Source organism: Botrytis sinoallii (assembly GCF_014898435.1).
Source record: "Botrytis sinoallii strain Bc 23 chromosome Unknown BSIN_010, whole genome shotgun sequence".
Classification (NCBI taxonomy): domain Eukaryota; kingdom Fungi; phylum Ascomycota; class Leotiomycetes; order Helotiales; family Sclerotiniaceae; genus Botrytis; species Botrytis sinoallii.
Genome location: NW_024066037.1, coordinates 1,223,554 through 1,237,944, shown reverse-complemented (window position 1 = coordinate 1,237,944; position 14,391 = coordinate 1,223,554). Strand labels below are relative to the sequence as shown.

Genomic DNA, 14,391 nt, shown 5'->3' with positions numbered 1-14,391 from the left:
TCAACGGGGGAAATACTCATGCTTAGTAACTATTCTAGGGGAATTTCCCAGTCTACCAATCTCGTTTTAGATCTGGTAATCTTTCGCTTGATTCGAGTCTAGAGCTAGAAAGCTAAAACAGATCCAGACCAGGACTAGCCTTCACTTGTTTCACCTCCCAACACCGCATTTGATTATGGAAATTCTATGATGCTATATACCAAGAACCATAACAACAAAAGAGAGATCATCCAACGGCCCCAAGAGACAAACGCCCCTCTCTGGAGAATGATCTCGATTTCTGTATGCAAAACAACAACCAACATAAGGAAATCATCATGACATATTACAAGAGAAAGAATCTTGATTCTATATAACTTTTCGACACAGCATTTTCTTTCTCAGAAATAACGAGCTTAACACTAGTACTATCATAAACTTCACATACTACCTACACCTCACATACTGGTTGCAAAGTTCTCTCTCCTTCAATACCAAACCCCTCCAAATTAAACTCTCATCTAAATTTAAAAAAACGAGAACACACTATCATCCCACAAACAAACAAAAGTGAATTTAAACCCACTCAGCCCTAGTCCCTAGCCCCCCAACAACCCATTTGTTGCACATCTGCTCCATCTCGAAATTGACGTCACCGCATCCGCAGAACCAATAGATTTCCTCGCGCAAAGAAATGAGATATCTCAGTCCGAACTGCGTACCAAGTTAATGTATTCACTGGACACTAGTAAATAGGAACTAGTATTCCCGAACCCTAGCACAAGTGAATCCGGTCGATTTAGATCCCGTTCTAGAGTCCCAACTGCAATTTGTTGCATATCTGAACGATCTCGAAATTGACGTCATTGTATCATGGGAACCAATGAAAAGACGAGCGCAAAGGATTTTTGAGATTTCGAGGGAGCTAGTTGTTGAGAGGGTACGCTAGTGTTGATTAGAAGACACTAGTTATTGTGAAAGTGAATTATCGTTTTGCTCTCAGCCCTAAGGGGAAGGTTAATGTTGAGCACGCCACGATGAGTATGATATGACGAGTATGACATGATGATTACTAAAATATCTGTAATCGCTTAAGCTGATATATAACACTTGCATAGTAAGAAATCAGGAGACTGGAAAAGCGCTCATAAGTATATGGCGTATGTAAGGAACTGTCTTAAGAATGTAAATTTTCATTGGTCGTGGAGCTAAAATAAATGCCGTGGATGAATTCCCAACCTGCACCATGGTAATAAAACACCATTTCCTTACTCCGTCATCTACAGTATTATCAATTACCTCTTCCAAGGTAATCAAACTTTCCAACCGGTACGCCTTCCTTTCTGTACACACATCCGCGTTAGCTTATCTTCCAAATGTCTTGTCGAAACTCCTCCGCCTAGTCATCTTTCTATCTTCAGGGAAATTAGATATATTGAAACATACCTCAAAATGTTATAAGCAGTAACGATATGGAAGTAGAAGTTTGGAACTGCAAAGTTAAGAACATAGTCCTTGGCAGTGAATTTCAGGTCTCCACTAGGGAGCTTCAATACTACCTCGGTATCTTCCTTGCCATCTGTAGAGGTAGAGGGAAGGGCTTCGAGAATCTCGATTGTGCGGTTGATACGGGTATAGAGAGCGGCGAACTGTAGAGGTTGTTAGAATGATGGAATCTTGTATGGTCGAAGGTTTGAGGGATAAACAGCATAGAGAAAATGAGATGTGGTAGGCAAAAGTCAAGAAGCTTCGGACTGTGAGTGGAGGCCATGTGCCTACACAAGCTCTTCTACCCCCACCCTAACTCTAGACTTTTGTCGAATGCCAGATCTCAATTGATATACTTCTACCCAAACATGGGTGATCACAAAGATGCATGTTCATCACTCGATGAATTACTTTGTTTCCTGCAAGCCCAATTGCCCTCATTTATACTCCAAAAGGAAAAAAGTAAACCCAAACTTAAACTCACATCCTTCTCGTTGTCCTCCAAAGCAACACTTTCTGCACCAGCAACCCGGACTGCCAATCCCTTAGCAGCGTCAGAAGCTCTTTGGATCTGGTAAATCAAATCTCCCATATCATCAATCAGTTTTGCGTTGATAATTTTAGATTCATCTTCAAAGTGTGCTTGTCCTTTTGCGAGGAGTTTTGTGGAGACGCTGTTAATCAATGTACAAAGGGAAATGGGAGGAGAGATATAGCGAATGAGATAGGAAAGACTGACTTGATAATGTCTTGAGGCTCTTGATGAAAGGGACAACTGAGATATCGTAGAGTGAGAGAGCCATTTTAGATGAATGATTGAATGTACGTTTGTGAGTGTGAGTACTTTGTGTGTAACTTTGAGGTTGAATTGTTTGTAAAAGGGCAGAGAGAAGAGAAGAGAAGAGGACTAGTTAGTTAAGGTTTAAAAATTACATGTCACCGAAGGACGTTCTTCCGTTTTATAGATACCAAGGTGGGTGGGTGATAACACAGGTACAACAAATATCTCCACATTTCTACCTGTGCTTCAGTTCCAAGTCCGTCCCCGTCCCCGCCTTCAGTTTCCACTCGTATTTTACATTCTACCTTCTTCCATGCCAATCAGATTATTACCAATCTATTCATGATGAGCACATGTTCACCCCTTTTCAGCCGCCAAAGCTGCAACATTGTGTAAGTTAGCGAGCTAAAACAATTGGGTTTGTAATCAACCCCTCATCGCCCCACCACGGAGGAGGGGACGGCTTGTGATGTTGGTAATCACGTGTTACACAAGTCCTCAGTGCGTTGTAACTCCAAAAGTGGACCGATTTCAACAAGCTGAATTGCTTTGAGTACTAGATAGATTGATTGCATTTCATTAAAAAAGAATCAGATCGAAAAATCCAACGTCAGCTGTAAATCAAAAGACTTGGATTGATGCACAATTCGGCGGAGTTGTGCGATATGTAGGGATGAGGAAGCAGTCGCTGTGTAAATGAGATCAACCCCGCTGACTTGCCGGCGAATTCAATTAAAGTGAAGATGCGACAAAGAAATATATCAAATAAAACCCAAGATAGTATAAATTTCGCTAGCTTAAAATCCTGCAAACATATCCGTTCATTTATCATATCTGTTCATTCATCCATATCTTTCATGTCCTGTTTTATACTCCTTGGTAATAGAGAAGTGTCCCTTTTCCCAATCCATGTACCAATCACGCAGCCGTATTTCCCATAAACATGAGCAATAAGAAAAAGAGAGATGAGAAGTGCGAGTAAATTTTGCGTAAACGTTCTGTGCTTTGAGCGCGACACGTTTAATCCAATGCAAAGATAGGAAAGAAAGAGGACAATATACACCCATTCTGTCCCATGCTAAACCCAAAATTATAGAACATAGGAAATATCATTACGTCAAATGGCATGAGAGGAGCGTGATTGTGAAGGAGGTTGGTAAGGTGAATCATTAGTCGTGATGATTGTTGTTCCCTGGGTCCCAGAGCTAATGATCATTTGCGTTGCGCGTAAGAATTATCGAGGTACGTAACCCATCAACTCATGAAACACTCGCATGTATCAAGACAGGAATTACTCTTTGGCCGTATTGGGGGTTGAGGGGTGTAAGAGTATGAAGGGGGCATCGACGCTGTAAAAACGACAATCGTTAGAGCCTATCCTCTAAGCTAAAGGAATGGCTAAGCAGTCATCAGCACTTACCATTTTGCATTGCTTAGCTTTGCGAGTAGAATGAACATGTCTCGTAGCCCAACTTGTAGCAAAAGAAATCAGAAATCCTATGAATCCTAGAGTTGGGATACTAGGTAGAAACTGTTCGATTTTCGAGATGGTAGATATAATCCAGGGGAAGAGTTGAAAGCCAGTGAAGATAAATATCAAGGAAAGTGATACATATACTAATATCTTTTGATGCCTCGAAGTTTGTCTGAACTTCATCACGCAATAGGGTACAGGAGTTTCAGTAGCATTCTTTGCTCCCAGAGTCAGCGCCCATGCATATCCATTATATCGATTCCCACCGGGTTGTGTAGAATCATAATTGTAGGAGCCATACGTGGAGGAATTAGGACTTGGGTACATATTACTGCCATCGCCATAAAAGATGCTGTTAGCGTTACTACCGAAGTTCTGAGTCCCGTTGGTATGAAAGCCAAGCCCTTGTCCAAAAGCTGTATTTGTATAAGAATCATCTGAAAGTATTGTGGGTATGTTGAATCCAGTATAGGAATAGGATGTTCTAGGCGGCGGTTCGGAAGGATATTGTCCAGTTGGTATGTAATTCCCACAGATGAACAGTTTCACTGTGCCACCACAGCCGCAAGAGTGAGAGGTGGTCACACAAAAGCATTCAGTGCAAATCAATCTAAGACAAGGATCAATGCGGGTAAACTCGAAGTGGCTGTCCTCAAAATGTGCCTGTAAAGATTCTTCATCAACGAAGGAGTGCAGACATTCGTCATCAAGAAAGTAACATTTATAAGTCGAACCATCCCAAACGCCAAGAGGAAACTGACCACCATGTCGGAAGGGGGAATAGTGGTTCGCAACACGGGTCTCAAGACTTATGGAGGTCGATAAGCTGTTTTCACTTTGGCTTTGGCTGGTCTCCAGATCAATTATGGGCGAAAGGATCAAATCGTGATCGAGGGATATGTCAGGCGCGACATCAAACTTCTCACCGATACCCTGCAGTTCATATTGTACTTGCGAATTGACTGGTGTAGCTTGTCCAGAAGGGGTTTTTGCAGTTTGAGACTCGTTTATAGGGGAAGTCGAGTTGTAGCACTGTGAGTCGAATTCTTGTTTGCTAGGACTTGATTGGAGGGCACGGTCTAGGCTTTCGATATCGTGATGTTCCAAGGGACACTAAAACGCGGAATCAGACAAAGTATCAATAAAAAGAGGCTGCTACCACATACTTTGACATTACGACCTCTACATTTCTCGCAAGCCCCTAAATGTCGAATTAAGGCCGTTTCGGCTTTCGGCACAGGGGGGAATCTTTTCCTTTTCCGTTGTGATACTGCTTTGCCTTTATAAGAGATTGCTTTATTCTTTGCTCCAGACTTGACCGAATGCTGACTGCTGGTATCGAATGATATCACCGAAGACCAATCCGAAGGGGCTGCATCAAACGAATGTGCAGTTTTAGACTGAGATGACCGAGAGGCATTGGTGAGAGGTCCAGGAGCACCAAATGACACAATGCTACTTGGCGATGTCGCGTTTGGGTCCGGGGATCGTTGCGCCAATCCTTCTTTCATCCGAAACTCGCTATATAGCTTCAGAGCACTTTGGAATTTCTCCGGAGGTATAGGTTTCTTTTCGACACTGGCAGCATGGGTAGATGAAGAAGGAGACGATGTCTGGCTTGATGAGGTGTTCACCGATACTCTTTTCCGATGAGATCGAGGCCCAGGCGAAGGTGGCCGCAGATATGGATATGATGGTAATCCTCCACGAAACATTTTTGTGGGCTGATCAGGAGTAAATGACTTCAACCGTTGGTTGTGACTCTTGGGTGGTAAATGTTGAATTAAAGTAAGGCTGAAGCCTAAAAGATTGGATCGGAAAGGATACAAGAACAGAACCGGGCACAATGATGTTCCTGTGCTGGTAACCGTATATTATGAAGGAGTAGCCAAACAATGAAGAAACTGACAGGACACAGTTCGCAGATGAAAAAATCTATACACAGCTGTCAATAGAAGGGGGGTGCATGCTGGATAAGTATTCAGTGTGAGATGAGGCTGGCCACGCGGTACTCAATTGATCCAGCGCCCCAAGCATTTTAAACGAACCTATCCACTACTACAGGGATTTCGGTGAAGTATGCGACGTTAACGCTAGTCAATGAAGAGGATATTGACATTGAACATATAAAAACACATTGTCACGAATCAATCAAATGATGTTGACGTTTGAATAACAATGGGACGAGCTGCCAAGGGACGGTGAAAGCTTGCTTCGCAAATGAAGGCGGTGCAAGTGCTTGCTCGTTCTGATTACTAGCGAAATTGGAGTGGAGATAAGAGATGTTCTGGAAGTGTGGCTGGTTCAATCTGTACTTTGAGAGACAAGGTATATTCTGCTATCATTGTGAAAACAGTAACATTTGGTACACCAAAGAACCTCCTATTACAATTCAGCCGTAAAATAGCTAAGTCTCAGTCCGATTCCTAGGTACGAGGCAGCATTACGATACTTGCTACATGTAGCGATTGTTCAAAAAAGCGGCGGCGACTACTTGTGTGGCGAAGTAATTGATTATTTGTGGAGGAAAGACACGACGATTGTGCATTCTGAAACGCAGAAGCCCGCCCTATCAACGCCCTTAAAGCACCAATGCCCAAGAGTTCCCAAGTAATACGAGCTTTTGCGACTTCCTCGGCTCTTCACGGCTGGAGGTAATCTCTTGAATGCGGTTGGCCGATAGGAGCTCATAGTTTGATAAAGACTGTTCTCATTTGACAATCGGAACTTGACGTCAGGATGAAGTGGCTACTCCATGGGTTCATTAGATAAGTAGATAATCCAAATAGTCTGGTGGGGCGAGCGATAAGGCGCGGATAGCATAGCATAGCATAGTTCTTCACGACTGTTGTATAGGCGGCCTCCATGGTCCAAACAAATCAAAGGATTCTCTGCTCCATGGCCCTTTGACGTCTCGTTCATTCCCTAAATTCCCTAAATTCCCTGTTATGTCGTTTGTAGTGTTCCTTCCGCTTCCGAGGCCTCCAAGAATGGCCGCGGGTGGACCCATTTGATTGACAGGTGGAGATAGTGCGTGCAGGGTTCTCTTGGCAGTCTTTTGAATTGACATTCCACGAGTTGCGGGGTTCATGATTCTAGGCCGTGAAGGACCCTGATCTCCAGAAGTGAAGGCCTCTGAAGTACGATTTTGTGATTCTTTCTCTGCTATCTGATTTGCTGACATGAATCCACTGGTTTCATCATTTCTTGTTTCTTCGACGGAAAAACTGTCTGGAATTGAGCTTGGTGACTGCTTAATTTCGACATTTTTGGAAGATTGTGCCACTGTGAAAGAAGCCGCAGTTTGGTCAATCAGACTAGAACTCGTCTTGATCAGGGATTTCTCCACTTGATGCTGATTCCGTGTCGGTACTAATTTGGTCATGAAGCAGCCAGTCGCATTAAAAGTAGAACCATTAGATGTCATGCCTACCAAGATCTTATCTGAGTCGACAACGTTCGAGTGCATACAAGTTGCAACAGCAGCATTTGGTGATACTGTGACTGTTTTTGATGCCAAAATAGTGGAATCGTTTTTGCTCGCAATGTCGGAATTGGGATGTGTCGTAGTTTTTGGAAGTGCCAAGTTTTGTTGGAGGGCACATGGTGCAGAGGTTATCTTTTTTGCAGGGTTTGGTATTATGAGAGAATCGTTATTAGGGAGATGAGGATTATAGGTAGAGTTAGAAATTGCTGTCGTGTCTGTTTCTGTAACTAAAGGTGGCACATTGGATTCTAGACGCGTCTCGACATTTTCAGTCGTTGAAGCCCGGTCCGAAGCAGTACCTTTATGCAGGCCAGTAAAATTTCTGGATTGTTTCTGGGTAGTTATTGACGTCTCGGGTAGAGTTTTAGGTGATGTTTGTAAAATAGGTTCACGATCTTGAGTTTTCTGTTCGATTACCTGAGGAATCTTCTCATTCAGGGTCGTGAGATGTTCTAAGCCAGACTGCCCAGACCTCTCTTCAATGTTCTCCGATTGACATTGTTTTTTGGATACTGAATATTCTTGGTCTTCTCTCGTGGCCGGCGCGACTATAGGTATAGATTCCTGAGCCTCTGGAGGACGAGTACGACACAGAATAGCATCTATTGTTTGATGGTTGATACCAATGTTCCCTGGAGAGGACAGAGGCTCTTCGAGATCACTAAATCTTAGACTGTCCTGACATTGTGAGATTTGCGGTCCATCGGTTCCATCATCATTGACCGAATTGTTTCCTAGATCATTATCAATCGCCGGCCTGCGAGGCGAAGATGATCTCACTATTGGCAAGACATGCTTTAGCTCGGTATATCTGGTGGTCTCTTGTTCTAGTGACAATTGAATAGATTGGGTGCTGGAAGATGGTATCGCTGGGCGAATCACAGAATCTAACTTGCTTGATCCGCTGACTCCCTGTAATTCTGACGGAGAAGATCGAGAGCCGAGTTGATCCATACACATCAACATCTTATTGCGTGGGCGAGACTTGATACGTAGAGACGAATGAGATCTTTCTTGTGGCTTGTTCAGTGGTGAAGCATTGTTTTGAGACTCCAGCTTTGTACTCGATACTTTTGCTACTTGTTTAGGTACTGGTGTAATTGCTGATGGCGAGGATAATAATCGCGGTGTCTGCTCAGATATGTTGGGTAGAGATTCCTTCTTCTTCCGGGCAACTTCCCTCGGCTTTGCTACTGAAATTGAGCGGCCATCTTCGTCAGAGCTTGTATCCATTGACAAGTCGATTGTTTTCGGTTGCTTCTTCTGCACGACTACATGCCTTTCTGTATTTCTAGGCGTAGCTTCACGAAAAGACGAAAGTGATAGAGATGCTCCGGTGAGATTGCTAGCATATCCACTTTTCTCGGGCTTATCTCTCTTTCTTGCTTGCATTCGAACTTTAGAGGAAATTACATCCCTAGTGATGTGACCTGCCAGACCTTGTCTTCCGCTTGACAGGATGTCTTCATCATGATCCACATTTTCTTTAATATCGTTAACATCTGGTCGTTGGACTGTCTTCAGCTTCAAGGACTCATATCTTATAGGTCCCGCGCTCGATGGTGTCGGCGTAAATGACAAAGTAGCCCCCATGAGATTTTGCGCAAATCCATTTTTGGGTGGCGGCTCATTTACCTTTCTTCTTTTCGTAGGCCTAGGACTTTCGGTTTCGCTGGCATTTATGGCATTTAACATCTGCCGTTGTTCGAATGGAGACGTCTTTGACACAAGTGCCTTTCCATAATGACCGGAAGGTGTGCCGAGTATAGAGTTGAGTGGTTTCGGCTTTGAATGAGCTGCAGCAATAGTTTGCGATCGAATGACAGATGCTGCGGATCGTGCCGGTGATGAGTCTCCGTTTCTTGCAATAAATCTCTCCTCCCTTTCTTTAACTCTTTTGTCAATGAGCTCGGTAAGATCTTGGTCCTTCTTCTCCATAAACTCCGACACTTCGACCAATATTCCATTTCTTTCCAACTCCAACTCGGCCCCTTCGTCAAGTGGAGCTTTTTCGCGCCAATGTGCATCTCCTACCAAATTCGATCTTTCGTCAAACACCATAACACGCTTATTGAAAGTGTGATATTTGAGTCGCCCATCTTGCCAACGCTTCTGTTTTCGACGGGTATCAGCTGTATAGAGGCAACGAAATTCGAGGACTGGAGCGGTATTTTGATCTGGGGGAACGTCCATAGACATGGCAACATTGGCGGAGGCCGTCATTTTTGGAGAGTTGAGAATAATCGATATGACTCATAGTGTCAAGAGGATTGTCAAGCAGTAGGTAACTTTTAAGGGAAAAGTCCCTCTCGTGCCTGAAAATCAATCTTTGGATTTCGTTGTTTCCTTACGTGACGCGAAACCTGGCAATGTCACTCTGATCTAACGCGCCGACTCCCCGCTAACACGTGCTGATAACTGGAATTCCCGATAACGGATCTGTTATATTGGTGTCAGTCATTGAATTAAAATTTGCAGATTATATAACTGGTGACTAGGTGTAAATATCAAGACTTAAAATAATAGGCATTAAAAGTTGAATTGGGAAATGGGGTCTTTTATACAAATAATGACAATCTAATTAATAAGAAGAAGAACTCATTTCAAACTATAGCCCTATCCTATCGACACGATCAGAGGGGCAAAAGGATGAAAACCATAAATGTGTATTGGAACTTCATTGTTTGAGATTGAATTTGAAGTCTGGAAATCTTGGATTTAGTTGAACATTAATGTTTGTGTATTTCATGAGCGGCGATGAATCTCGAGGTGAAAATCATGGGCTATTCCCCTGGATGATATCTTCATGTCGGCACCGAGTTCTTGAACTGTGTATACTATCTACCCAATCGTTATGTTGCCACGCGTTTCAACTGCCATTTAAGGTATTGAATGGTCCACAATTTAAATTGTAGAAGAGTTGTTTAAATGTACTTAAGTCCAAAGACCCCCTGGATAAAAGTTTGGATACTTGCTTGAAATTCTATCGCTCATCTATACTTTCATTATGTTGACCCCTTTTGCCTCGTCGCTTATGCTGCTCCTGCCAGCTCTGGCAACCGCTCGCGTGGCACATCAATCTCGAGCTCTTGTCAATAGCACTGTGTGTGCTCCAGTCCATTTGATTATCGCCCGTGGAACGACTGAGAGCTACCCTGGGACTCTCGAGAGCTTGGCCGGGTTGATTACCGATGCCAATCCAGGCACTGATTACGAAAGTGTTATCTATCCTGCTACGGACGAGACTTCCACAAACAGCTATGCTGAAGGGCTTGTAGCTGCTCAGGACCAGTTTACTGCTTATGCAGAGTCATGTGAAGATTCGAAAATTATCTTCCTAGCCTACTCTCAAGTGCGTTATCTTTCTATAAGATGTTAAATCTAGGCTAATTCGAAGAGGGTGCTATGGTTGTTGGAGACATGCTAGCTGGTGGAGGCGGAGATGAGATTCTCGGTGCTGGAAATGGATCACTCCCCATTAACTCGAGAGTTGGGGACCGCATGACAGCTTTAGTCCTTTATGGTGATCCAAGACACATCCCCAACGAGAGCTTTGATGTCGGGAACAACAATGTAACTGGCGTAAGTAACGCTGACAGAGCCACGGCATATCATGGTCTAGAAGCCGGAAAAAATATGAGCAAAAGAAGTACTGACCAATTCCTAGAAATATCCATGAACTGCTTCACAGATTTCGGTCTTCGAAAACCAATATGCTTCAAAGATTGCAGACTACTGCAATGTTGACGATCCAGTATGTGCTAGCGGTACTAATCTTACAGCTCATCTTGTATATCCTCAAAATTGGGATATCACCGCTGCTGCTTGGGTTCAGACTATGTTAAAAGGATAATCGATACCTTACTGCTTGTATTCCAATATGTAAACCCCTAAGAAAAAGCCGGACCAAGGACGTTCGATGAAGAATATTCACTAAGCAACCGACTAATAAATAGTCGTTGGATGGGGATAGACCCGAAAAATGGTACCCACTAGCTTATATAATGATAGCCCCCTAATCCACTAATCCATGGTCCAAAAATATGACGGGTCGTTCCAGAGTCCAGACTAGTATTATAAAGATAGTTCATATCGTATGTTATGATCGCTTCACTATGTTTCGACCGGAACATTGTGAGGGTTTGTGACTTTCATACGAGCTGTTTATAGATTCGTTTTAGATATGGATACCTAGGTACCTACCTAGTATGTACTTGCTAGAAAAGGAAGGAAGAATCTTTAACAAATTATTAATTTCATGGATCAATTAAGATATCTGACGTGATCCAGGAGGCTCATTGTCCTTGAAACAAGAAATATAGCAAGCCGCTTTTACATTCAACAGTGCTGAAATGGAGATTCTCATTCGAAGTCCAGATGGGGTCGAACATTGAGGTTTTGAACTTTAAATACCGTATTGGGATAAGGATTGAAGGTTGATTCAGCAATCTTAATCACTCTGGAAAAGAAACCCCTATAGACACGTACCTGTATCATTGTTATAACGTAAACGTACTGTAATTACACTCGTATGAATACCTGATAGGAGGGGACTACCTAGGTACTCTCTGGGCAACCAAATTATGTCACTCCAAGTCGGGAGGCTGGTTTCTGTTTAAGGAGGCACAGGCCATTCATCTCAACCCCGCGAACCGGTTGGAGTTTCAGTACATCTTTTTGGTGCTGCTTACCTGGCGAGCCTGGGTAGTATTTTCCAAATGAAATCCTACGATACAACTCCAAAAAAGATCATTATTAGAGACACTCACTCCACTAAACTTTCTTTAATCCATTAACGGGGCTGTGTTTGAATGTTGCAAATCTCATCAATTGATTTATTGACAGCTGTCCCTACTGCGAGGTATCAACATTGAACATCTTCTTAATCACCCGAAAATCAACTGAGTGGAATTCATTCATTTCTCTATCTTGTGGGGATAAGTGGCACGTATTGACAACTACTATCTCATTGATACATTCTTTCACACACAAAATGAATTCTATGCACCGGCAGATTGGCAAGATCAGGCACAAAGGTCCTGGTGATACTGCCAAAGTATCTGTACTTTTGAGCGATTACGAAGATGCGAATAAAATGCTCAACATGGTAAGTTGCCTGAACGTCGCGCCATATGTTATCGCTATGTAGTACATTACTGATATACATAAGTAGATAATTGAAGCTTCGAAAGCATGGAGAGACGCATGGGTGTCTATACTTTCCTCTCAATTAAATACAGCTCTAAGTTTCGAGGAGTTATATCAGCCCATTGTAGGCACCAGCGATGCTCATCGAGACAATCCAGCAGTTACCCCTCGCCAACAAATGGAGCGAACTATCAAATTGAAGGAAACATATACGGAACTAAAAACAGATCTACTGGAAGAAGTTATGATGATGGATTCTCGAGTTACAAAACCAGCTACGGAAGCAAAGGACTTTCTACAACCTATTCGAAAGACGATCAAGAAACGAGAAAACAAAAGATTAGACTGGGAAAGATATATAGATAAGGTCAATAAAGGGTCTGCTAAGATGAAGAGAACTGATCGAGAAAACGCCGCTTTGGCAAAGGCTGAAGAGGAACAAGGCAGGGCAGCAGAGGTTGGTACCTGAATAACCCTTCCATCGCCGGAGGGACAGTTTTTTGAGGCTTCAAATATGCACCAACACAATCATCACACCAATACTTAAGAATGGGTCCTCAAGAGAATTGCCCCTCCCGACCATTGCAGGGACATTGTCAACGAATGAGAGTAGTACTAATTGATATCCAGGCATTTAAAGATGCAGACGCTCATCTCAGAGAAACGTTACCACCTATAATCGCTGCAGCTTTTTCGATCCTACCACATTTACTTGCCGTACAAATTATGATTCAGAATACGCTGCTCGCCCAATACTACACAGCATTGCACAACTACTGCGAAGATGTAGGCCTCCCTTCTCCTCCACCCCCGATGGAAGATGTCATCGCAGTCTGGAATCAAGACTATCACCCTATAAAACAAGAAGTCGAACTCATAGATTGTATCCGCCGCGGCAAAGCCGTTCACCAACCCATGAACGTCAGCGACGAAAGTGCAAATCCAAGCTCAAATTCAAAATCCATAACCGGTCTCAATGTCCGCAATGGATTTTCCCGTCGTCCCTCGAACCAATCTATGAGCACAAACCGCGATCCATCTCCCAATCCAAGCATCTCAACCACATATTCCGACGCGCGATCTCCTAGGCCCGATCGTCCACCCCCTATTCGTTCTACCTCTCGTCCTCGTATTCCATCAACCCAACATACAGTCCCCGTTTTCTCACCACCTACAACCTCTGACAACGACTACAATGAGCCTATTCAAACCCCAACTCCTAGCGACTACTCCAACCATCTCACACCTGTCTCTACGCATTCCTCCTCTTATGCTCCTGCAGGCCCATCTCTGGATTATTTTCAGCGCGGGTCAACCAATGAAGGCGTAGCAGTGAATTCTGCAATCGGAAAGAAGAAACCTCCTCCCCCTCCCCCAAAGAGACTGGGTTCTTCTCATGGAGGCGTTTTTGTGGTAGCGCTTTATGATTTTGAGGGCCAAGGACAAGGAGATTTGAGTTTTAAAGAAGGTGATAGGATTAAGGTTACGAAGAAAACAGGAAGTACAGACGATTGGTGGGATGGAGAGTTAAGGGGGGTGAAAGGGAGCTTTCCAGCCAATTATTGTAAGAGTGCTTAGTGGCCTGGGCGCGAAGTGGGAGTGCATATTCGGGCTGAGTCGCTGGAGCGCGTGGGAGTTATGGCAAGAATCGCCTGAAAGAAGGACGGTATGCTTGCTCTATGCTATGTTATGAGAGAATCACAGGTATCTAACCACCTAGCTCAAAAATATATGGACGGAGTTTGGTCTCCTGGATGGATGAAATGGATGGACAAATCGATTCAATAAACCTTTTTATACCACCTACCTATATTATACTAATGGTCACTCAAGTTTGACGACATTGAAATGAGAATGAACCTCCGAGTGAGATTGCAATGGAAATGGGTCATTTGGCCATCACATACATTTACATCAAAATAGCGAAGAAACCACACTTCCGAAAAAGGCCAAAAAAATAATTCAATTCAAAGGGTATACTATGCTTTCGCTATGCCCATTTGTTCGCCATGCCTGCGATACCTGTAATACCAT

The 14,391-nt window shown here is 43.4% G+C and overlaps 5 protein-coding genes across 5 annotated transcripts; 2 read left to right on the top strand and 3 right to left on the bottom strand.

Annotated features, from left to right (window-relative positions):
- Positions 1-1,270: 1,270 nt before the first annotated feature.
- Positions 1,271-2,270, bottom strand: EAF02_006511 (uncharacterized protein; the record flags this gene model as incomplete). Its single annotated transcript, XM_038902559.1, has 4 exons — positions 1,271-1,322; positions 1,426-1,628; positions 1,952-2,141; positions 2,203-2,270. The coding sequence occupies 4 exons, from the start codon at positions 2,268-2,270 to the stop codon at positions 1,271-1,273; spliced, it is 513 nt and encodes a 170-aa protein (XP_038757779.1).
- Positions 2,271-3,507: 1,237 nt separating this feature from the next.
- Positions 3,508-5,437, bottom strand: EAF02_006510 (uncharacterized protein; the record flags this gene model as incomplete). Its single annotated transcript, XM_038902558.1, has 3 exons — positions 3,508-3,597; positions 3,669-4,835; positions 4,889-5,437. 3 exons carry the CDS (start codon positions 5,435-5,437, stop codon positions 3,508-3,510), a joined length of 1,806 nt encoding a protein of 601 aa, XP_038757778.1.
- Positions 5,438-6,561: 1,124 nt separating this feature from the next.
- EAF02_006509 (uncharacterized protein) lies at positions 6,562-9,432 on the bottom strand (the record flags this gene model as incomplete). The annotated part of the gene is made up of 1 exon (XM_038902557.1): positions 6,562-9,432. One exon carries the CDS (start codon positions 9,430-9,432, stop codon positions 6,562-6,564), a length of 2,871 nt encoding a protein of 956 aa, XP_038757777.1.
- A 784-nt stretch (positions 9,433-10,216) lies between these two features.
- EAF02_006508 (uncharacterized protein) lies at positions 10,217-11,062 on the top strand (the record flags this gene model as incomplete). The annotated part of the gene is made up of 3 exons (XM_038902556.1): positions 10,217-10,561; positions 10,609-10,791; positions 10,901-11,062. The coding sequence occupies 3 exons, from the start codon at positions 10,217-10,219 to the stop codon at positions 11,060-11,062; spliced, it is 690 nt and encodes a 229-aa protein (XP_038757776.1).
- A 1,140-nt stretch (positions 11,063-12,202) lies between these two features.
- Positions 12,203-13,935, top strand: EAF02_006507 (uncharacterized protein; the record flags this gene model as incomplete). The annotated part of the gene is made up of 3 exons (XM_038902555.1): positions 12,203-12,316; positions 12,383-12,814; positions 12,988-13,935. 3 exons carry the CDS (start codon positions 12,203-12,205, stop codon positions 13,933-13,935), a joined length of 1,494 nt encoding a protein of 497 aa, XP_038757775.1.
- Positions 13,936-14,391: the final 456 nt, after the last annotated feature.